The sequence below is a fragment of the Callionymus lyra genome, chromosome 1, assembly GCF_982586985.1.
Source record: "Callionymus lyra chromosome 1, fCalLyr1.hap1.1, whole genome shotgun sequence".
NCBI classification, from domain to species: domain Eukaryota; kingdom Metazoa; phylum Chordata; class Actinopteri; order Syngnathiformes; family Callionymidae; genus Callionymus; species Callionymus lyra.
The window spans coordinates 43,749,648-43,772,892 of NC_141818.1; the positions used below are offsets into that span (position 1 = coordinate 43,749,648).

The window sequence follows — 23,245 nt, forward strand, 5'->3', positions numbered from 1 at the left end:
TGTGATAATGGATCAATTATTGATCGACTCAATACAGTTTTCCTGAGGCTGCAGTTTTCATGGCAACAGCTACGTGACCGCGCAACACAAACAGCATGGAGGAGGAGGAGCTGCAGGAGGTGGAGGAGGAGGAGGTCATGTTGCAGCAGCAGCAGGAGGAGGAGCTGCAGGACAAGGTGGAGGTGGATGAATTATTAATCAGGTTAATGGACGGCGGATATTTTTTCTCTGCAGAATTTTGGTCACCTGAGATTTCCCCAATGGCCTCAGTGGCCAAGGACAGCTGCAGCAGCGACTGTGGCTGGAGAGCAGACAGGAAGACTGGGGAATAGATCCTGGTCACCTTGACCCGCACGTGACCTTCCGCAGAGGACACTGCGAGTGTTGGAGGGACGTGATCTCGACTGTCATCAATCAATAACTGCGTATTCCCACGATCCCGAGTCCCCACCCTGGCTTTTATGCGGTGTTTCCGGTCCGATAAGTCTCTTATTTTGAAAGGCTGACTCCCGAGTTTCCGGCGCCGGAGTGTCCTGACCGTGGCGAGCTTGACGCGGTCAGTCGGGATGACAACACCGTCGAGGACGGACGTCGAACAGCTGAGTGTGCGGTAGGATGGCTGCAGGAGATGGCGAGTAAAGGAATCAGCAGCTCGGGGAGCGGCGGGACCGGCTCGGTCCATGCGCCGCCGGCCATGGAGCGCGCCAGGCCGGTGACTGTCACGGTGTCCGCGGTGAGTCTGGTGCTCAGCGTGCTGTCTCTGCTGCTGCTGGTCACCGCCATCTCCACCGACCACTGGTACGAGACGGACACCCGCCGGCACAAGGAGAACTGCGACCGGTTCGGATCCGACTCCAACGACCAGAAGAACCGGGAGATGCCCATCTACCACCTGCCGCTGGTGGATACGGGCAGCGGTGGAGCGCGTCCGCGGGACGTGGCGCTGATGAAGCCGGTGCATGTGGGGAGCAGAGAGGAGGAGCTGCTGGAGAACTGGCGGGCCATCCTGGGGATGGGCATCCTGGAGACCGAGTGCGGGAGGCCGCTGTTCTCCACACACTTCGGCCTGTGGAGGAAATGCTACTTCAAGGGCCTGGACCCGGATATCGACAAGCTGATTGACCGAGGTCAATAAACACATGATGATGATGATGTCGAGGATGAGGTGGAGGATGAGGATGAGGATGATGGTGATGAGGATGAGGATGAGGATGAGGATGAGGTTGAGGATGAGGATGAGGATGAGGATGAGGATGAGGATGAGGATGAGGATGAGGATGAGGATGAGGATGATGAGGATGATGAGGATGATGATGATTGATGTTTATGGTGGTGATGATGATTGATGATGATGATGATGAGGATGATGATGATTGATGTTTATGGTGGTGATGATGATGATGATGATGATGATGTCGAGGATGAGGATGAGGATGATGGTGATGGTGATGAGGATGAGGATGATGGTGATGGTGATGAGGATGAGGATGAGGATGAGGATGATGAGGATGATGAGGATGATGATGATTGATGTTTATGGTGGTGATGATGATGATGATGATGATGATGAAGATAAAGATAAAGGTGGTGATGATGATGATGATGAGGATGATAATGAGGATGAGGATGATGGTGATGGTGATGAGGATGAGGATGATGATGATGATGATGATGATGATGATGATGATGATGATGATGAGGATGATGATGATGAGGATGAGGATGATAATGATGATGAGGATGATGACGATGATGATGATGAGGATGATGATAATGAGGAGGATGATGAGGATGAGGATGATGAGGAGGATGATGATGATGATGAGGAGGATGATTATGATGATGATGATGATTATGATGATGATGATGAAGATGAGGATGAGGATGATGATGATGAGGATGAGGAGGAGGAGGATGATTATGATGATGAGGATGATGATGATGAGGATGATGATGATGAGGAGGAGGAGGATGATTATGATGATGAGGATGATGATGATGAGGATGATGATGATGATGATGATGATGAGGAGGAGGATGATTATGATGATGAGGATGATGAGGATGATGATGATGATGATGATGATGATGATGATGATGATGATGATGATGATGGTGATGAGGATGATGATGATGATGATGATGATGATGATGATGATGGTGATGATGATGATGATGATGGTGATGATGATGATGAGGATGATGGTGAGGATGATGATGAGGATGAGGATGATGGTGATGATGAGGATGATGATGAGGATGATGGTGATGGTGATGATGAGGATGAGGATGAAGATGAGGATGATGATGAGGATGAGGATGAGGATGATGGAGATGATGAGGATGATGATGAGGATGAGGATGATGATGAGGATGAGGATGATGGTGATGGTGATGATGAGGATGAGGATGATGAGGATGATGATGATGGTGATGATGAGGATGAGGATGAGGATGAGGATTGTGATGATGATGATGATGATGAGGAGGAGGATGATGATTGATGTTTATTCAGTGTTTTTAACCATGGCAAGGAAAAATGACTTTGATGAGGGAGGGATGTGGAGGTGATGTTGTCAATATTGGGGTGATTCTGAAGGCGAAGGTGACAGTCATGATGATTACGGTGGTCATGATGGTGGAGATAAAAGAGAAAAAAAATCTGATAATAATCATAATCAGAAACCTTTGTTTACTTTTAGTGTTGTAAACGTGACATTGGATTTGGTCTGGTGGCAGTACAGAATCAAAATAATTAAATAAAATAACGCACACAATAAGCAGTAGAAAAACAGAACCAAGCACAATAATGGCAGCGATAATGTGGATCTGTCATAAAGTTGAGGAAGGTGGTGATGAAAAAAAAGGTATGAAAAAAGATGACATAAGGTGTTGATCTAAAAAAAGAGATTTCAGTGACACAGTGACGATAATGATGTAAATAATAAATAATAAGATGCCATCATGGTTATAGGAATTGCTGATCGCTGCACCGCGGTCAAATATCATTTCTCACAACCCATCCGACTGAGGAACATCCCGCTGAATCTAACCAGAACCATCCAACAGGACGAGTGGCACCTGCTTCGTAAGACACACACACACACACACTATTGCAATGTGACGTTATGGCATCACTAATGTACGGTACATGTGTGTCTCTCATACATATGCATGGATCAGATCTGCGGAGAATCACCGCAGGGTTCTTGGGAATGGCTGCAGCAGTTCTGATGTGTGGAAGCATAGTCTCGTCCGTTGGGTTCTTCTGGGAGGAGAACCTGACCCAGCATGTCTCCGGACTCTTGTTCCTGATGGCCGGTGAGCTCATTTTTAATTGTTCACATCTTCCAGTGTAAAATGGTTTAGAGGTTGTAGGAGAGACAAGGCTAATGAGTGAAGTTCAAAGGGGGCTTGATACTTGTGAGAAAGTGCAATTTAAGATTTATGTTGACTTGTTGGACATTACATCACAGAACAACATATTAAATATTAAAAATTTTATATAAACGTATTGTAGCTAAAGCCGCAACTATGCCAGGGTTTTATTGCTTCTTTATTATAGAGTTACAAAAATGCTCCTTTAAAAATTACAGTATTTAAATAAAGTTTTGATTTAAAATGTTACTATATGGTTTAACAAAAAATAGTAGAATTGAAAATGTGATATGCCTCTTAACTTGTGATACGAAAACAATACAATATTTAACAATTTTATCAATTAATATTTGAAATGAGCATGTGAATATCATCTATACAAACAATTATATCCTGTAAAAATATCAACAACAAAACTGTTTTAAAATTAAATGCCGAGCCATTTCTATTAACTTATCTTTACACTCTATTCAAAAGTATATTGTATGAAGAAAACACACTTTTGAAAAAGGTAACAACTGTAAAAGGTACTATAAGAGTTAGCAATATACAATTTGTTGTCAATAAATAGTTCCAATCTTTCCTCAGGGGTCTTCTGCACGATCTCCCTGTGTACCTATGCGGCAAGTGTGAACTATGACCTCTCCAGAACGCCTCCTTTCATCTACGGCCTACCTGCTGATGTGGACCATGGTTTTGGCTGGTCCGTCTGCTGTGCCGGTGTCAGTCTGGGTCTCAGTGTGGCAGCAGGCTGCCTCGGGGCCACCTTCCCCTTCCTGCGCCGTGCTGGATCCCAAGCCAAAAATCCACGAGAATCCTCCGTATGAGCTTCAGGACCCCTCCCCTCTAATGTGGATCACCAAGACCCTGTACAACCTTTGGTGAATGTATCACACACACGAATGTAAGTATCTGGACTCCTTTGCTTCAATGTAAACTGCTGACAATCACTTCCTGACCCAAACCTGTGGGTCCACAGGGACCCCCTCTACCCTCCAGTGCTGTACATAGACATTTCCGAGGTTCTTAAGGTGTCTAGTGGTTCTGGTCGCAGTCCGAAGTCGAATCAAGTTGTTTAAAGTGTGGCTATAATATAGTACTTTGAATGTCTGAAGAAGATATGGAACCTTTAGAACCAAACACTTGTGTAAGTGTTTGAATTCTTGCTTATGTATTAAACCCCTCATCCATGTACCTTTAACAAGAGAATGTAAATAAATCGCCACAAATAAAGCTTCTTTACCAAACCTGAAGTCTGCTCTGATTTGTTTGGCTCATCCAGGGTCTACAAACAAGTTCTCAATGTTGGTGATGATGTCATTGCTGAAGAAAGTTATTTATTTACCGTGATTTGACCTCTTGTAGACCCCCTCATTGATATGTTTCTGACATTGTATCTTCCTATGGCTTTCTATTCCAAACGTGCTCTTCATCTGGAATGTCAGGATAATTCTCTCAAATCCCTGACGCCTGTATCTGATGCAAGAAGTTTCATCATGTAGTCTTTCAAACGGCGTCCTTGTGCAGGTGTTGGCGCTTCTCTGAGTTGGTTTGATTCTTCGATTGATACTATCTTCTCTTCTAAATTAACATAATCTTTGACCCTTCAGAAGTTCCTGTCGCATCGCTTCCATTTCATCACATTTTCAATGGGAGATTTGCCTGATCAATTTGTTTGGCTTCACCCCACTTATCAAACTTGATCACATCTATTAATCTAAATATCTGAATCAATGGTCGATCCAAATAAATATATATTCATTGTGACAGTGGACGATAGAAAACAAATGCCTAGACTGACTCTGTTCTAATTATTAGAAGCTCATTTTAGTGAAGCACATTTCTGGGGTAGTTTCTCTGTGAGGAACCAACATATTTTCACTTGCATCATATTTCCTCATTTTCATCTCATGCTCATAGATCTTAACATGTTTATATTTATTATTGCTAGATAACATTTTAATGAGACGTACCAACATTTAACAAAATAACAATTTAATAAGGAATCTAAAATATTTTAAAACACCAGAAATAAACGAAAAAGTATTTAGCTTTTTCAACATCATTTATGTTTCAGATGTTAATTGTTGTTTCGGTTTTGGAAGCAGTAATAAAGAATAAATGGAAATATACTTAAAGGGCAACTAAAGTGAAAACCAACCTTTCATGACATGTTTCAAATGTCTTACTCTCCAAAGTGCAGTAAGTCTCTCATCATGACCATGTTTTCACCTTATTACTAAGTTAATCTTGAATCTGGTCAAACAAGAGGTTACGAGAGCGGAGCCAGCTGTAATCATGCCAAGCTTTGTTTATACAACGAGTCTGTTAGAGGTGGAGACTTCAGGGATTGATGACGCGTGGTGACAAACATTGATTCTTCACCAATCATAGCACAGTGGGTGTGGTTATGAAAAAAGAAATATCCCAAGAAAAAATAACATTTACAGTGGGCTTGATTTTACGTACCTTCTCTAGGGATGGAACCAGACGGCCCTTCCACTTAGAATGTAAGAAAGTAAGTAAGTAAGTAATATTTGTAGAGCGCTTTTCTAGACCAGGGTCACAAAGCGCTTAAACCAAACCTGGGCAAAGTGCGGCCCGGGGGCCATATGCGGCCATTTGATTTCCTGGAACTTCTGTGTTGTTCTCAGTGTTATCTTGATCTTTTAAGTATATATTTTAGTCAGTATTGTTTGGATTGTTTAAGTGCTTTGTGACCCTGGTCTGGAAAAGCGCTTTATAAATATAAATTACTTACTTACTTACTTACTTTCACTGTATTTATGCGGCCCTCGTAATGTCAAACTATGATCATGTATAAATGGATCTAATGAATTAACAAATGTATTTTGTGTGTGTAGTTTTTTTTGTATATATTAATCCATCAAAACATTTTTTTTAAGTTAATTGAAGAAATGATTTGAAAAAAAATCATCTATACAAGAATAAAATAGCAGCTTATTTAGCTTTATAAAAGTCACAGCCTAATGACGCATGTCCTTTTTTTTTCTTCACGGCCCCTAACAACATTCACAGAATTGAATGTGGCCCTTGAAGAATTTTAATTGCTCACCCCTGGTTGCCAATCCAAACAATACACAATAAAATATAAACTTAAAAGGTCAAGATAACACTGAGAACAACACAGGAGTCTCAGAAAATCGAGAAAAAGCCTTAATAAAAAATGTAAATATTTTAATTTAAAAATGTGTACAAACAATACTGATGAGTACAATAGAGGTCCAAGATTAATTTAATAGACACTTACTTAAATCAACACATAGTTGCTCTTCAGATCTATTCATGGTCAGACTCCTCCTTCCATCAGTGATCTGATCCAGCCTTACACCCCAGCTCGTGCTCTGAGGTCTGTGGATCAGAATCTACTGATGGTTCCTGAACATGGTTCAGGACCAGAGGAGATAAATCCTTTCAGACTGTTGCTCCTAAGCGTTGGAACGATCTTCCTCTCTCTTTGCGCTTGATCTATCTTGTCTATTGACTCCTTCAAGAAACATCTTAAGACATTTTTATTTGTTCAGGCTTTTCATTGATTTTCTGGAACTTCTGTTGTGTTATCAGTTTTATCTTGACCTTTAAAGTATATACTTTATTGAGTATTGTTTTGATTGTTTAAGCGCTTTGTGACCCTGGTCTGGAAAAGCGCTATATAAATAAAATTACTTACTTAAAAATGATTTATATGATTTTTCTTGTAGTAACACCCTCGACCACAGGAGGCAGCACATGTAACTGCCACGCGACTGAAGCGTAAAGTCCCGCCCACCAACGTCAGGAGCTCCTTTGCTGCGCATGCGCGCCTCTCAACTACGGTACCAGCAGAGTCACAACAAACATCTGAAGGAGTCCAGCTTCGATACAGAACCTTAGACCCACTCGAGACCCGCGCTCACAAAAACCCAACCAGCACCGCCTCAAAGATAAGCGACGTTCACGCCCGTTAACCGCGGAACCATCCAGTGCGGCGAGGCGGGCTCTGGTCCCGGACCAGAACAGCTGTCCGAACCGAGCTTGGGTGCAAATGGCCCCGGCCGCTGGGATCTAGCGTATGGACCTCTTCCAGCCGGGCTATAGGTTAGAATCGACGGACGGTTGGACGAGCAGTATGACACGAGCTACATGCTAAATGCTAACGCTCATGGAAGTGAGGCGGGTCGAAGACACCGCCGCCGTCTCATGGATGTGAACCCCCTGCTGCATCCACGTGACCGCTCCCCAGAACACCTGCACAGGTAAAAACCCGGTGGACAGTCGGCGCAGGGCCCTGAGACGGCCGCCCATGTAACCAGGTGGACCGTTTGTGCCGGTTCCGCTGCGGCTCCAGACCAGCCATGCAGCCAGCGCAGCCGCAGTACGACTTCTTCAACGAGGAGAACTCGCCTAAGTGGAAGGGCCTGCTGGTCCCATCCCTGGAGAAGGTAGAGTAGAAACAACACCCGGGACCATCCATGTCTGCTCCGTGTCAGTCGTTACTCGAATAAGGCGTGATGGTCGTGAACAGACGCAGGAGTGTTAGATCTGTTGACGAGAAAGGAAGGAAGGACGTGATAGAAGACAATAGTGATGTCACGGTTTCATCCTATGAGCGAATCTACAGCGACGTGAAAACATTTCAAGAAGGAAGTTTATGAAAACTGTTGTGTTACAAAAGTGATTTTTAAAAATGTGTTATTTCACTGGTACAACAATGTAAGTGAGTAAGTAATGTTTATTTGTATAGCACTTTTCCCGACCAGGGTCAAAGTATATACTTTAAAGGTCAAGATAAAACTGATAACACAACAGGAGTTCCAGAAAATCAGGGAAAAGCCTGAACAAATAAAAATGTCTTAAGATGTTTCTTAAAGGAGTAGATCATCAAGTGCAAAGAGAGAGGAAGATCGTTCCAAAGCTTAGGAGCAACAGTCTGGAAGGATTTCTCTCCTCTGGTCCTGAACCGTGTTCAGGAACCATCAGTAGATTCTGATCCACAGACCTCAGAGCCCGAGCTGGGTTGTAAGGCTGGATCAGATCACTGATGGAAGGAGGAGCCTGACCATGAATAGATCTGAAAGTAAGAACCAGAATTTTGAGTGCAAAGAGAGAGGAAGATCGTTCCAAAGCGCTCAAGTATCGTCGAGATACACAGTCATTAGGAGAGAGAGAGAAAGATATTCGTTGTAATTGTTTTCTGTGTCAGGTAAACGCATCTACTATCCAGAAGAGTCCAGTACTCAAGAGTTACTGAGTAATAACACTGAAGAGCCCATTGTCATGTAAAGCTAGTAAGGCAACTTGTTGACTCGACAGATTGTTCACCTGCTAGTACATGGTCATAAATATCAGCGTACTTTCTATTCTTTCAACGCTACTCACGAATAATTCTCATCTGTCCAAACAATTGTGGGCATAGTAGTAGTGTCGATGAAATATGATGTCATTGTTCATCATCATCAGCCTTCGTGTTAATGTAAGTAAGTAATTTTTATTTGTATAGCGCTTTTCCAGACCAGGGTCACAAAGCGCTTAAACAATCAAACAATCAATAAAGTATATACTTTAAAGATCAAGATAAAACTGATAACACAACAGGAGTTCCAGAAAATCAAGGAAAAGCCTGAACAAATATAAACGTCTAATGATGTTTCTTGAAGGAGTCAGTAGATCATCAAACACAGAGATGGTTCCAAAGCTTAGAAGCAACAGCCTGGAAGGATTTCTCTCCTCTGGTCCTGAACCGTGTGCGAGGAACCATCAGTAGATTCTGATCCACAGACCTCAGAGCCCGAGCTGGGGTGTAAGGCTGGATCAGATTAGTGATGTTAGGACGAGCCTGACCATGAATAGATCTGAAAGTATGAACCAGAATTTTAAAGTTGATCCTGAAAGAAACGGAAAGCCAGTGAAGAGTTTTAAGGATCGGAGAAATGTGAGTTCTTCTACTAGAGCGGGTCAGAATTCTCGCTGCAGAGTTCTGAATCAACTGCAGGCGAGACAGATCCTTCTTGCAATAGTCCAGGCGAGAAGACACAAACCCCCGTAGAGTAATGTAATGTAGTCTTGCTCTTGTGACCCTGGTCTGATAAAAAAGGTGCTTTACAAACAATAATAACTTACTGACTGACTTGTGAGCTGTTGTTGTTTTGGAATGAAATCTTGGGTTATTTTTCAAGTATCAACTCTTACTATTTCTGGTTATGTGTTGCAGGTACTAAACCAAGTGCACCCTAACCTGGTGTCCCAGCAGGGTGCACTGCAGTACATCGAGGAACTTATCCTCCTGCTGCTCAGTATGTTGTGCCAGGCTCAGCCGCGCAGTGTTCAAGATGTGGAGGTAACGCAAATACACATCAGCATGTTTATAGTATCACACGCGTGAGCAAAATGCTTCCTGTTCTTAGGAGCGGGTCCAGAAAAGCTTCCCTCATCCGATCGACAAGTGGGCCATCGCCGACGCTCAGGCTGCCATTGAGAAGAGGAAGAGGAGGAACCCGTTGGCTTTGCCAGTGGAGAAGATTCATCCGCTGTTAAAGGTTCGCCATTCATCCATCACTGATGTTATCAACACAGACCCCTGATATACCCCTTGCTTTCAGGAGGTCCTGGGCTACAAGGTGGACCACCAGGTGTCGGTGTACATGGTGGCGGTGTTGGAGTACATTTCGGCAGACATCCTTAAATTGGCGGGGAACTACGTCCGAAACATCCGCCATTTTGAGATCTCCCAGCAGGACATTGCCGTGGCCATGTGTGCAGACAAGGTGGCATATTATGTTGATGTTTTAGAAAACCACTAGAGGGCAGTACCAGCCTGATCAAATGTACTGCTGTACGAACGGTCGATATGTTGCATCTAAGTGGATGTGTAACACACAAATTAACTGTGACTGTGATGCAGTGCTTCCTGTGTGTGTGAAAATGATTGAGCCACTTCTGCTGAAATCCAGGCTAACGGTTCGACTTGTTGTCCAGGTGTTGATGGACATGTTTCATCAGGACGAGGAGGAGGAGCTCGGAGGTTTCCCACTGATGGACGAGGAACCTTCGACCAACGACGACCAGAGCTACTATGAAATGGTACGAAGCTTTATGTCAGACGGCCGGCAGTACCTGAGGCAGCTGGAGCTGCTGATCATGGTCTTCAGGGAGCCCTTCAACTCAAACACCATGCTCTTCTCGCAGCATGTGAGTATGAGGCCACCGTGCCCCCGACCTTAGGAGCCTGCCCGACTAAACAGGTTGCCGCTTGCAGGACGTGGACAGCATCTTCAGCAGGATCCTGGACATCCACGAGGTGACGGTGAAGCTCCTGGGTTTGATTGAGGACTCTGTGGAGATGACAGACGAGGACAGTCCTCACCCACTGGTCGGCAGCTGCTTTGAAGACCTTGCTGAGGTTTGAGAGCATAGACCCCCCGGACCACTCTTATCGTTCGTCCTCTCCTATCATGGGTTGAAAGTCATCTATAGTCCCCAATTACGATCATCTTCCCTAGTCACACCTATCTTCAGATTCACCCCATCCATTAAACTCATTGTCATCGTCTTCTTTTTCTTGTTATTAATAAAAATAACATCAATTCATTGTAAAGTGGGATTTAAACATGTTATTTTAATTAAATTATTACATTCATTGAAACTTTTTTACTTCCACACATGTATTATAACATGGTAAGAACTAGCAAATGACATGAATAAATTACTAAGAGGCATTTGCTTATTCATGATTCTACTGTGATTCTTAATTGCACCTTATTGTGTGGGTAGGAGCTGGCCTTTGACCCTTATGAAACGTACACCCAGGATGTCCTGCGCCCTGGATTCCACCAACATTTTCTCAGTCAGGTGTCCAAACCTGGAGCTGCTTTCCACTTGCAGGTCAGTCCCTTCACGTTGTGCTCCACATGTAACCCACAGAGGTTAAATGCTGCAGACTGCGATCAAACAACAAAAAAAAAGAGAGCGACAGTCACTGACTCAACAGTAGGTGGCGGCAGAAACAAAAGTGGACAGAGACAAATAGCCGTTCTATTTTGTCGGTATTAAAGTGCCCAAAATATGTTTATATAGTACGACCAAAATAGCACTAAATCGTGGCTTTATGTCTTTTACTAAATCTAGCTTCCCTAGCCCTGCTTGTCCGCAGACATGTGTCCTGTGATGAAATGGTCACTTGTCCAGGGTCTCCCGACGACATTTTATTAAAAGCCTTTGAATCCACGAAAGGTTGGACAAAAGTTAACGATGAAAGGATGAAAACATGCAGAATAATTAAAGTAATTCTGTCACATGGCTCGCTCAGGAATGTGCCGCTCTCTCTCTCTCTGAGCTGCAGATCTGGATTATGGATGTGGACTATAAACCTTGTAGTTGTTTTCTTCGTGCCTACTTTCAACAATTATAGAGCGATGACGATGATGATCTTGTTTGTCCATGTTTAGTCCATCTGTGAAGGCTTCAAGGAGGCTGTCCAGTACGTGCTGCCCAGATTGCTGCTGATCCCCGTGTACCACTGCCTGCACCTGTTTGATATCCTCAAGGTAACTAGCAGTACCACCTGGTACCGGAACCCTCAAACACAGGCCGTAGTGTTATTTTGGACTCTTTATTCAAGACGGAAATAGGTCCTGGAGGTTAGGTCCGGAATACTGTGTAGCTATAATCGTCTTTGGCTTCACAAAGTTCACAAAATTCCTTCATCATGTTCTGTGGATTATTACTCCTGAGGTTGTCGGGGTGGGGTGAACGAACCAGTGTTTGTCTTCAGCTAGTTCGGGTCTGGAAGAACAAACATAAGTCATAGTGAAACGACTGAAACCTGCCCGACATGTCTCTGCAGACGCTGGAGGAGAAGAGCGAGGATGACGACGACAAGGAGTGTTTGAAGCAGGCCATCACGGCCCTGCTCAATCTGCAGAGTGGCATCGAGAGGATCTGCTCCAAGAGTTTGGCCAAGAGGAGGCTCAGGTAGGTCTGGATCATGAATTCAACCCTAAAGCCTTTTGAGTTCTTAACTCCACTGCAATGTCATCAGACGCTATGGTCCGTAATAGTTTGAAACTGGGGGCGCAGGTGAGGATCGCAGAAGATGGTTCAACACACTCAATATGAAACGGACTACTGTTTACTTTTGGACAAAAATAGAGAAAGGGGAGGGCGGGGTGGTCCGGTGCAGGAAGTTCTGTCGGCAGGGTGGGCGGAGCTTGTGCTGCTTATTGTTCTCAGCATCAAGAGCGGACGAGGAGAAACTTTGTGCTTCGACTTTTCTCATGAAATTTTTGACAGCTGGTCATCATGACAGGTGCGTGTGGCGTTGACGAATGGTACACGAGTCTCTTACGAGCAGTGGTTGTGAGAACTCTTGTTCTAGTCAAATATATAGTCTGTCATTTGGAAGGGTTTAGTCTATATACCGTTGTTATTTACTGATCATTACAAATGGTGGTAATGGAAAGTCATGTCAGATGTGTTTTCTTGACAAGCTTTTTCTAAAGTTAAATGATCATTATTCCAATTATCTAGAGAATAGACTTGTTTCAAATGTATAGTGTTTATACAGTAACTATTGTAAAAAGTGGATTGTTGACATAAATGGTTGACGGTGGCATCTTTGTGCGATGTGAAGCAGCTTATGTGATCTTTAGCATCTGTAAACGTATAAATGGCTGAATTCTTTGAAAGAACAGATGGATATGATGGTGTTACTTGGATAACTATTTGGATCCACACATATTTCATGCTCTGTAAATGCTACTGCCACCTGCTGTCTAGATCAGTGCAGTCAATGTCTTTTGAAGTGCTTATAAATGTTTTAAATATAGACACATTCATAGTTATTGACAAATAAAAGAAGGGGAAGAAGACAGTATAGACAGTGGCATGGGTCAGGACTATGGTAGCAACAAAGTAGTGGCAGCAGAAAGAAATGGAAAGTGAGGCTTTAAAGGGTGAAGGTTCGAGGAAGGTCATAAAGAAATGTCTGAGATGACCATCCAGTAGTTTTTATTGGGAGGGCCTGAAGAGGATGTTAATGATTACTGACGCGATGTAAAGCAGAGGTCAGGAGATTAAATTAATCTATAGTAGTTTTTGTTTAGTGGGTGTTCTTATGGTCTTCAATGTATCCATCTACTACCACCTATCCAAGCTAGGCCGTAGGGCCAGAGATGGGAGCAAAGTGGGCCATACTTTCTTCTCCCAATTAATATCCAGTTCTTCTTGGGGTTTCACCGAGGGGTTTCAAGAACAACGTGAGGGTATCCTTAAAAGCCACCACAACAGTTTTCTCTCTATGTGGAGGAGCAGGGATTCTACTTTGAATCTGTTCCGAATGACCAATCACATCAAGTAATCTATACCCCTTTAATTATGAATCTTGTTTTAAAATGTAATATTAAAAATACTATTAAATCTTATCCTATTCTGGACAGTTTCCAAAATGCCTTACCAACTGAGAACCATGGTCTCTGATTTAAATGTATCTCTAAATAAATGTTTATTGTTACATGGCTTTAACTTGATGCTGAAGATGGACCCCCTTCCTCCACCCCAATCTGAAGCCCAGTCACACTGGTAGCCTTCTGGTCAATAGTATTCGTGACCCTTGGTTTAGACTCGCAAGTTAGAAGGGTCAAAGTTGAATATATTAAGGTTTTCTTGTGACTAGAAGGAACATGATCAGAAATGTAGTATACCAGAGGTACAATTTATTGAGAGAAGTGATGAAGAGAATAGTGTTAACTACAGTTTGCGTGGTCCTAAAATTGGGTTGTTGCTGTCCACAGCGAGTGGGCGTGTCTCTTCTACAGCCACCAGATGAAGGGGAAACACGTGACCATCAAGAAGATGAACGAAATTCAGAAGAACATTGATGGCTGGGAAGGGAAAGACATCGGACAGTCTTGTAACGAGTTCATCATGGAGGGAACGCTGACGCGCCTGGGCGCGAAGCACGAACGCCACATCTTCCTCTTCGACGGCCTGATGATCTGCTGCAAATCCAACCACGTCCCTCCACGGCTGCCCGGCGCCAGCTCTGCTGCCGAATATCGGCTGAAGGAGAAGTTCGTCCTGCGTAAAGTCCAGATCAACGACAAGGATGACAAAGAGGGCGAGTACCGCCACGCCTTTGAGATCATCCTGAAAGACGGGAACAGTGTTGTCTTCACCGCCAAGTCGGCGGAGGAGAAGAGCGGCTGGATGGCGGCGCTGATTTCGCTACAGTATCGCAGCACTCTGGAGCGCATGCTGGACTCTGCGCTGCTGCAGGAGGAGAAGGAGGAGCCGATGAGGCTTCCCTCCGCTGACGTGTACCGCTTCTCTGAACCGGACTCGGAGGAGAACGTTGTGTTTGAGGACAATGTCCAGTCCAAGTCGGGAATACCGGTGATAAAAGCCGGGACAGTCTTGAAGCTGATCGAGAGGCTCACATTCCACATGTACGCAGGTGAGTCAGAGTAATGCCTCCTGAAGAAGTGATGATATAGTCATGCTGTCGTGGATGAGAAAATGCGAGTGTTGACTTTATAAAGAATATGTTTGCCTGAGCAGTAACAGTCATCTTACTGTGAGTGTTGTTCTCATCACACAGATCCTAACTTTGTGCGAACGTTTCTGACAACATACCGGTCGTTCTGTAAACCTCAGACGCTGCTGGACCTGTTGATAGAGAGGCAAGTGTGGTGCGGCTTGTTGGGAACTTACGGCCCCCGCTCTGACCTGCTTTTTCTCGTTGTCAGATTTGAAATTCCAGAACCACGACCCATTGAGTCGGACCAGATGGAGGAGGAGCAGCCACCCACCGTTGAACTTAAACGCTTTAGGAAGGAGTTTGTTCAGCCAGTGCAGCTCAGGTAAACACTGCCCTCTACTGGTGATGCTAATGGCGTATTTGAGTATTTGTATTTTCAGTGCCATGTGGTCCAGGGTTGCCAAGTTTTAGAAAATGACAAGAGTGAGATTTGAGCGTCAAAGTGCATCTCTTTGGTCAATTTATCCAATTTTACAAGATTGATGTTCTCACCTTCATCAAAGCTATAGCATCATAAACCAGTCACCTTCGACAATGTCATCTAACTAAGATGGTTAAAAAATGTTTTATTATGAATTTTCCAAAAGTCTATATTGAATTATTTTTTTTGGTAATTATCTACATCTTCTAGAAGAGATCTATTGCAGTCATTGATCATTACAATGACATCTATTAGTCACAGCTAAAATATTGTCAATTTCCAAAATTTGACATTCAAAAGTTATGAAATGTTATTATTTCAAATCTAAAACTTGCCATTTTTTAATAATCTTTAACATATTCATTTAGTGACAATCTAAATGTGTTAAAACAATCAATAGATGACAAAAATGAATGAACTAATAAATAATAAAAAAGATAACAAACATGGATTTTAAACAGTACAGTGCTGATGCGCTGCTTTAATTTTTTATTTAAACACATGATCAATAAAGTTGATCTCAACAAAATAAAATTAAAAATGGATAATGATTTCTCTTTAAAGTAAACTGTCTCATTGCAAGTTGACTTTTTGTATTTTTAATGGATTTAAAAACAAAACAAACTTGTTGTGAAATGCATTGAAATTTGATCTGATTCTTCTATACTTGCATTTATGGACAACAAATTTGCAGAGGATCAGAATGTTATTAACTATCAAATCGGAGCGCTGCTGTTGATTTTAAAAACACAAGTACCGTAAAGTTAAGCGAGAACTCTCCAGATTTACATGCGGCTCATGACAGGAGAAACCCGAGGAACTGAAAGATTTCAGTAGTATGATGTTGTCGTTATGTTATGATGACTCGACCACACATCGTTGTCTGTCTGTGTGAGTAGTGATGCTGTAATGAAAGATGGACCTATATTATCAATAAAAATAAATGAGTACTGAGTGGTAAAATGGTAAATATAAGCGTGAGAAATGTCAAGTGTGGCGTGTTGTGTGAGAATGGGTCAAATTGAGTCACTCAGAGCATGAAATGCATTCCACTAATGAAATGTGTTACTCCGTCGGGCAGAGTGTTAAATGTGTGTCGCCACTGGGTGGAGCATCACTTCTACGACTTTGAGAGAGACCCTCATCTACTGGGCTGTCTTGAAGAATTCATCGCCTCAGTGAGAGGTACGTCCTCGTCTCCTATAGATTCTGTAGATGTTAAATGAGCACGAACTGAGTATTTCCTCTGTAGGGAAAGCCATGAGGAAGTGGGTGGAGTCGATCACCAAGATTATCCAGAGGAAGAAGCAGGTCCAGGTCACCGGGCTCAGTCACAACATTACTTTCCAGAACTCTCCTCCTCCAGTCGAGTGGCACATTTCTCGCCCTAATGATGTGGAACACTTTGACCTCATGAGTCTTCATCCCATCGAGATCGCCCGGCAGCTGACCTTGCTGGAGTCGGATCTTTACAGGTGGGTCATGCAACACCAGAATTCAGAGCAGCAGTTGATACCCCTCCTGCAGGGCTGTGCAGCCTTCTGAGCTGGTGGGCAGCGTCTGGACCAAAGAGGACAAAGAGATCCACTCGCCCAACCTGCTCAGGATGATACGCCACACTACCAACCTCACATTGTGGTTTGAAAAGTAAGAACTTCCTTGCATCCTCCTCAACTTGTCTCTTAGTCCGACGACTCTGACCTTTCAGGTGCATCATTGAGACGGAGAACCTGGAGGAGCGAGTCGCTGTTGTGTCCCGCATCATTGAGGTCCTGCAAGTCTTCCAGGACCTCAACAACTTCAATGGCGTCCTGGAGATCGTCAGCGCCATGAACTCCTCGCCGGTCTACAGACTGGACCACACATTTGAGGTGGGTCACCTCGAGGTTTACACGTTACAGGTTTTTCAATGGTTGTTGTTTCTGTTGCAGCAAATACCAAGTCGCCAGCGGAGGATTCTGGAGGAAGCCCATGAGCTCAGTGAAGACCACTACAAGAAGTACCTGGCCAAGCTTCGCTCCATCAACCCTCCCTGTGTCCCCTTCTTTGGTACGTCATGCTCTTGAAATCCTTGTGTCGCAGAGTGTGATCCCATTCTGATGGGAGGTTGTTGACATGTGACTGGGTAATGTTATTATTGATATTGGTTGATAGTAACATTTAAGTCCTCACTTGGTTTGATCTTTGATGCTAGAATACTCTGGTAATTGAGTGAGATTTAGTCTCTCAAGAAAAATCAGGTCGTTGATCCATCAAAACTATTATCTATGTTAAATCAATCTGGTTATTGATGTAATTTCTGCTAATGGTTTAGGCCATTATTAACATGTAATTAGGCTTATCTTTAAATACAGACTTAATCTGATTACTTTTGAAAAATAAACTGTTTAGTTTCACAGGTCCTTTAACGTCTTTATAGACATGATTGAATATTTCCATAACTTTATTTTGTGCCTCCAGCCTAACATGAACAAGAACAAATATAACCTTATCTGTGATAACCACAGTGGTTATCTGCCTACTGTGTTCAACATGGATGGATTAAGATAAATTAAAATAAGATAAAATACATTTAAATAATCTAGTAACCAGTTAATAAGCAGTTTCATTCCGTTTAGAACCAGTGTTATATGCGTTCCATCAAAATATAAGAACAACATTGCTAGATGAGTTAAAATTGTCGGGTTTTTGTCAACAGTGGCATTATATAATAATAATATCCAATAATAATGGCTTAATCTGATCTAAATTTCAATCAATTTTAATCATGTGTCCCAGATGCAGTGACATATTAACCTCCAGTTGTATAACAATTCTGACAGGGATCTACCTGACCAACATCCTGAAGACAGAGGAGGGAAACCCCGACTTCTTGCGGCGACACGGCCGAGACCTGATCAACTTCAGTAAGAGGAGGAAGGTGGCCGAGATCACAGGAGAGATCCAGCAGTACCAGAACCAGCCGTACTGTCTCAGGGTGGAGAATGATATCCGGGTGAGTTGGACGACTTTGTCTCCTCCTTCACTGGCAAGGATTGTAACGGCGTTATTTGTGTTTTGAGCAGAAGTTTTTTGAGAGCCTGAACCCGCTAGGGGACATGAGTGAGAAGGATTTTGCCGACCGACTCTTCAACAAGTCCCTAGTGATCGAGCCACGTCACGCCCGCTCGCTTTCCCGCTTCGTAAGTATCACTCGGACAAACCTGACGCTAGAGAAACACTCTGACCCGCCACTTTACGACAGGCCAAGAAGTACACCTATCCCCTGAAGTCACCTGGGATACGCCCCTCGTCCTCTGCGAGGCCGGGCACCATGAGGCACCCCACTCCGCTACAGAATGAGCCCCGAAAGATCAGCTACAGTCGCATCCCTGACAGCGAGGTCGAAGGCGCCGCTATCTCCGCGCCCAACTCGCCTCGCACCCCCTTGACTCCCCCGCCAGCCTCTGCAGCTTCCAGCTCGACGGACGTGGGAAGCGTGTTCGATTCCCCGCAGGCGCCCAGCAGTCCCGCCCACTCAAGTAGGTCACTCTCGCCGTAAAACCAACGCGCTCCCCCTATAGGCTGTGCTTAGACAACGCAATTGACGAAACGGAGGTGAAGCAACTAGTAGTTGTGCAGCACCTTATTCATTAATACATTTTTTTTACAACTTATTAGTTTACCAGTGATACTCTTAGTGCCACATTAGCTGGATCTACAGGTTTGGATCAGCTGCACTGATACTCTTTGGAACACTGTTGCATTACTGAAGCTACTACTGACTCCTTTAAGAAACATCTTAAGATGTTTTTATTTGTTCAGGCTTTTCCTTGATTTTCTGGAACTCCTGTTGTGTTATCAGTTTTATCTTGATCTTTAAAGTATATACTTTATTGAATATCGTTTTGATTGTTTAAGCGCTTTGTGACCCTGGTCTGGAAAAGCGCTATACAAATAAAAATACTTGCTTAATTCACTCCTCCAAATAGTGTCGACGACTTGCCTTAACTTCTCCCTGGTATCTTCCTTTTTCGCAGATTGCAGCATCTTTGCGATCGTTTCTCTACCTCACGGCCTACGTTAGTATCCGTTTTGTCCATCGGTCTGGCCTGTCAGTCACTGATGACTTAAACGTTCACATCCCATATAAATTATTTCCATCTGATCCATCTCAAGCGTGTGTGTTTCTGTACGCACACATTTATGTTGTAGCACTTTGTGCGTATGTATACATACGTATTCTATACTGTCGGTGTTTTACATTTGTGTATGATAGTATTGCGATTTTAGGACTTGTGTGTGTGTGTGTTTTAGGTGTGTGTGTGCAGTTTTGTGGCATGTTTTGTGTTGAGTATTTTTTTTTTCGACTGCCTCCGTGTGTGTCCTGGTGTCCATGGGCTTCTATTTACAGAATGATTTGTAGAGTGGTTTGTTTGATCAGAATCTGTTTCTGGCCTTTAAGTGTTGTTATGCTTTATGGGCTGTGAGCCACAACTGTAGTTTTTGTCCTTTGTGGTTTTGCCTTTTTTTTGTACCTTGGGATTTTTAAAAAAGGTTTTTTTTCGTTTGCTTTAAGTTGTGTGTTTTACCACTTCTATGGTAGTTTGTTTTTACGTGGCTTGCTCTTATTGTGACTCACCTCTCCCCGCCCTTCAGGGTCATCCTCCGTCTCATCCATGGTGAGTTTTGCCCGCGGTTCTGAAGATGTGACGGTCCCTCCTCCGGTTCCGCCCCGCAGGCGACCAGAGTCCGCCCCGGCCGAGTCATCTCCATCCAAGGTGAGGCAGCTAGGACTCATTCAGGACCAAGACCCAGTGCTGAACCCCCTCTTGTCCGCAGATGAAGTTGGAGAGCCCGCCCGCAGTGCCCCCTCGCCAGCCCACTTGTAAGTTTCTCCCCCATCGATACTCCTCACTGTCCTCGTCGCCCCCCGATAGTCCTCCCATCCTGCCCCCCCGGGAGCCCCTCCCTTCCCCTCTTCACCTTCAGCCCCCCCCACAGGGCCGGATCCGCTGCGACATGCAGACCTTTTTCCCCGCCACCATGCCTGCCGCCAGCCCTGCGCCCTCTTCACCTCCACCCATCGCATCAAGTCCCACCTCCAGGAAGATGCCTATTTTGTCCCCACCCCTCCCACTGCTCGCCATTGATGGTCCGCCTGTGCCCCCCAGACACGGTGTCCCTAAACTTCCACCAAAGACCTACAAGAGGGAGTCTCTGGGCCATGTCCCTTTACTGGACCCACCGCCAGCACTGTAAATTAAAAAAAGAAAAAAGGCCCAACACGTTAGGCTGGACTGTCTGGAACCAGAATCCAAGAGACTCAACCTGGTTCTTGACGTGTTAACAAACAAGGGAATAGAATGTTTGAACTAGACTTTATTGACTTTTGTAAACACACGTACACATACATACATACATGCACACACACGAGGATGTGGACCACGTACCGTCCAGCCGCAGAATTTTCACTTGCCTTCAAAAATGTATTAATGTGCAATAAACTTGTGACTGAACAAGACTTTTGTTCATGTGGAACCAACACACTGCTGCAGGTTCTGATGGACCGCTGCAGCTAAAGGCCAGTTTTCAGAGGCTCAATAAGGAGACGAGTTGAAGTGCAGTGTGTTTTAGGTACTTGTGACGATAGTTATAGCGAGTGTGAGGATTCAATCATATCCAAATTCTTGGTGATGAAGGTGGAAAAAAAGTCTGGATCCATGTCATCTGTGGCCCTTGTTTTGCAGCAGCCTCTGAACCCGATCCAAGATGATCTGGTTTGAACTTCTGCAGTCTTCTGGGCCATATGGCGCGACCAGTGTCAGAACTCCTGCCACCCTCAGCTCCTCTCCCTCCTCCTCCACAGGGATCCTGTTTGCCTCCAGCCAGCTTTGGACCTGCTTGCACCGGTGCCGCCGCTCCTCTGGTCTGAGACCGGTATCCTCAGAAGGCCTGAACAAAGGCCGCAGGCGAGCCGACACCTCTGGCTCCGCTTCCTGCAGAACCTCCACATCCTGCACCGCGTGGCCCATCACCACCTGTATCTGCGGGTTGCTGACCTCTACGAAGTTCACCATGACCAGACTGTGAAAACCAGACCAGGTCAGTAAGCAGTAGATCTATTGATTTTCGTCATCAGTCATGCTAGTTTGGATTCAACCCTTGTTGTCCTTTAGTAGAGATTTAAAAATGGACAGCTCTTTTCCAACATGAACTTTGAAAGGGAGTTGAATTGGACACAAAAGAAAGAAATAACAATAAGGTAAGTAATTATTGCATGGGATACTAAAATACTTTATGACATCACACGTTTGAATGAGTGTTTAATATATGTATATGCTCAAAACATGTTCAACGTGTAATTTGAAGAAATAAGTTATTCTATGCAAGACAAAAATTAAAATTGTTATTCCATCGCTTCAAATGTTCATTTTATACATGTAATAAATTTGAAATATGTATATTTAAACAACCTATGGTGTGTTTGTTCAACCCTGGGTATGCTTTTTGTATCTATATTTTGAGAGCTACATTTTCTAATTTAACATTAATTGATTTAGTTTAGTTTCTTTGATTAGCAATGCTTTCCAACCTTTTTTTTTAATTGGATAAAATCAAGTTATGAAAATCGGTTCATTGTCAGCACTTTTAATAATAATCATCCATAAATTTCTTAATATTTATCACAGGGAAAGAATACGTATATCCCTCGAATCTTTTCTCACATGACATATCTAATAATACAGGTTTGATTCAATGAATCTTTAATATTTTACACACATGCCTATAAACAATTATAAAACAAAAGACGTGCAAAATTGCAAAGAAAAAACTCCTTTAAAATTGTGATAAATAAAGTACTGAAAAACGCCAAAATAATGTTTATAGTTCAACATAAGCTAAGAGCATGGATTATGATCAGGCGCGCACAGTGCAATACAACAAGGACACGCGAGTCTATGATCAATCTATGGTTCAGCATAAAACTGGACAGAAGTTCTATGAACAGGTAAAGTTACCTGGACGTCACGGGGTCCACGGTGACCAGCCAGCCTCGAAACTCCTCGTTCGTCACCGTTGTCACCTTGACGTGTTTGGCAACGTGTCGGTTCCACTCCAATGGACCCAGTTTAGACCAACCGTCCTGCATCTTTCTTTTAACCTGGTAATACTGAACACACCCGTGTATTTACAGGGTGATCGTCTCAAAGTTCCGGGTAAAACAAAGTTGAGGAAGAAACGTTCCGCTTGTTTAACAACGATCTGCTGCCCCCTGCAGACGAGCATACGCCTCTACACACATCGTTTCATACAAATAAATATGTTGTGACTTATTTTACAAAGCTTTATCGTTGGTGAATGTATTATCGTTGGAAGAAAATCTACTAGATATAAGTAAGTAATTTTTATTTATATTTTTCCAGACCAGGGTCACAAATATGTATGTGTGTGTATATATATATATATATATATATACACACACAAGTAATAACTTTCATACCTAATTTAACCCCCATAACCATTTTTATCCAAACATTAAAGCATATTTTTCATTATTTATTCACAATTAATCATTTGAAGTCCTGAGCATGTAGATTATTATTTTTTTAAATACCTAACGTAATATGAGCCATTTATATAAACTATTTACATTTGTGTTAATTATTTATATAATGCGTTTGAAAAAAACACTAAATGATGACTTCCTGCAAAAAAAAATTGAAAAAACTTTAGTCTTTTAGATTATTTTCGCACACGTGGTCGTTTTCCTAGACGTTTTTTTTCTTCCTATTTCTTATTTTTAACACTTGCGTACTTATCGTTTCCTTTTTAGTCTCTTCCACGACGAACAATCAATATTTGATTTAATTTTGATTTAATTCTACAAATATAAATGACTTACTTACTCTTAAAATCGTTTTGTAAATTAA

The 23,245-nt window shown here is 43.2% G+C and overlaps 3 protein-coding genes across 5 annotated transcripts; 2 read left to right on the forward strand and 1 right to left on the reverse strand.

Annotated features, from left to right (window-relative positions):
* Nucleotides 1–9: 9 nt before the first annotated feature.
* tmem178a (transmembrane protein 178a) lies at nucleotides 10–4,631 on the forward strand. Of its 2 annotated transcripts, XR_015713396.1 has the most exons (5): nucleotides 10–1,127; nucleotides 2,975–3,088; nucleotides 3,184–3,321; nucleotides 3,967–4,282; nucleotides 4,358–4,631. XR_015713396.1 is itself a non-coding variant. In XM_087808992.1 (4 exons), the coding sequence occupies exons 1-4, from the start codon at nucleotides 629–631 to the stop codon at nucleotides 4,203–4,205; spliced, it is 990 nt and encodes a 329-aa protein (XP_087665118.1). In that variant the 5' UTR covers nucleotides 10–628; the 3' UTR covers nucleotides 4,206–4,631. The 2 variants fall into 2 exon arrangements, 1 of the variants encoding a protein (XP_087665118.1); XM_087808992.1 differs by having other exon boundaries at nucleotides 3,967–4,631.
* Nucleotides 4,632–7,224: 2,593 nt separating this feature from the next.
* Nucleotides 7,225–20,833, forward strand: sos1 (son of sevenless homolog 1 (Drosophila)). Of its 2 annotated transcripts, XM_087809013.1 has the most exons (23): nucleotides 7,225–7,820; nucleotides 9,590–9,715; nucleotides 9,783–9,914; nucleotides 9,978–10,142; nucleotides 10,354–10,566; nucleotides 10,634–10,777; nucleotides 11,149–11,259; nucleotides 11,823–11,921; nucleotides 12,221–12,348; nucleotides 14,166–14,827; nucleotides 14,972–15,053; nucleotides 15,120–15,233; nucleotides 16,414–16,517; nucleotides 16,585–16,807; nucleotides 16,860–16,979; nucleotides 17,041–17,203; nucleotides 17,264–17,381; nucleotides 18,155–18,327; nucleotides 18,398–18,514; nucleotides 18,577–18,853; nucleotides 19,352–19,393; nucleotides 19,971–20,092; nucleotides 20,154–20,833. In XM_087809013.1, exons 1-23 carry the CDS (start codon nucleotides 7,734–7,736, stop codon nucleotides 20,571–20,573), a joined length of 3,942 nt encoding a protein of 1,313 aa, XP_087665139.1. In that variant the 5' UTR covers nucleotides 7,225–7,733; the 3' UTR covers nucleotides 20,574–20,833. The 2 variants fall into 2 exon arrangements, with proteins under 2 accessions (XP_087665139.1, XP_087665147.1); XM_087809021.1 differs by lacking the exon at nucleotides 19,352–19,393 and having other exon boundaries at nucleotides 7,226–7,820.
* Nucleotides 20,674–22,502, reverse strand: gemin6 (gem (nuclear organelle) associated protein 6). Its single transcript, XM_087809032.1, has 2 exons — nucleotides 22,334–22,502; nucleotides 20,674–21,398 (listed from the first exon to the last, which is right to left on the reverse strand). The coding sequence occupies exons 1-2, from the start codon at nucleotides 22,462–22,464 to the stop codon at nucleotides 21,038–21,040; spliced, it is 492 nt and encodes a 163-aa protein (XP_087665158.1). The 5' UTR covers nucleotides 22,465–22,502; the 3' UTR covers nucleotides 20,674–21,037.
* Between the last annotated feature and the right edge of the window lie 743 nt (nucleotides 22,503–23,245).

Coding starts and splice junctions, on each gene's coding strand:
- tmem178a (XM_087808992.1), top strand. CDS start 629: ATGGCGAGTAAAGGAATCAGCAGCTCGGGGAGCGGCGGGACCGGCTCG. Junction 1,128..2,974: donor CGACAAGCTGATTGACCGAG/GTCAATAAACAC, acceptor TCATGGTTATAG/GAATTGCTGATCGCTGCACC. Junction 3,322..3,966: donor ACTCTTGTTCCTGATGGCCG/GTGAGCTCATTT, acceptor ATCTTTCCTCAG/GGGTCTTCTGCACGATCTCC.
- sos1 (XM_087809013.1), top strand. CDS start 7,734: ATGCAGCCAGCGCAGCCGCAGTACGACTTCTTCAACGAGGAGAACTCG. Junction 16,980..17,040: donor CTCACATTGTGGTTTGAAAA/GTAAGAACTTCC, acceptor CTGACCTTTCAG/GTGCATCATTGAGACGGAGA. Junction 20,093..20,153: donor CCGAGTCATCTCCATCCAAG/GTGAGGCAGCTA, acceptor TCTTGTCCGCAG/ATGAAGTTGGAGAGCCCGCC.
- gemin6 (XM_087809032.1), bottom strand. CDS start 22,464: ATGCAGGACGGTTGGTCTAAACTGGGTCCATTGGAGTGGAACCGACAC. Junction 21,399..22,333: donor GTGGACCCCGTGACGTCCAG/GTAACTTTACCT, acceptor TGGTTTTCACAG/TCTGGTCATGGTGAACTTCG.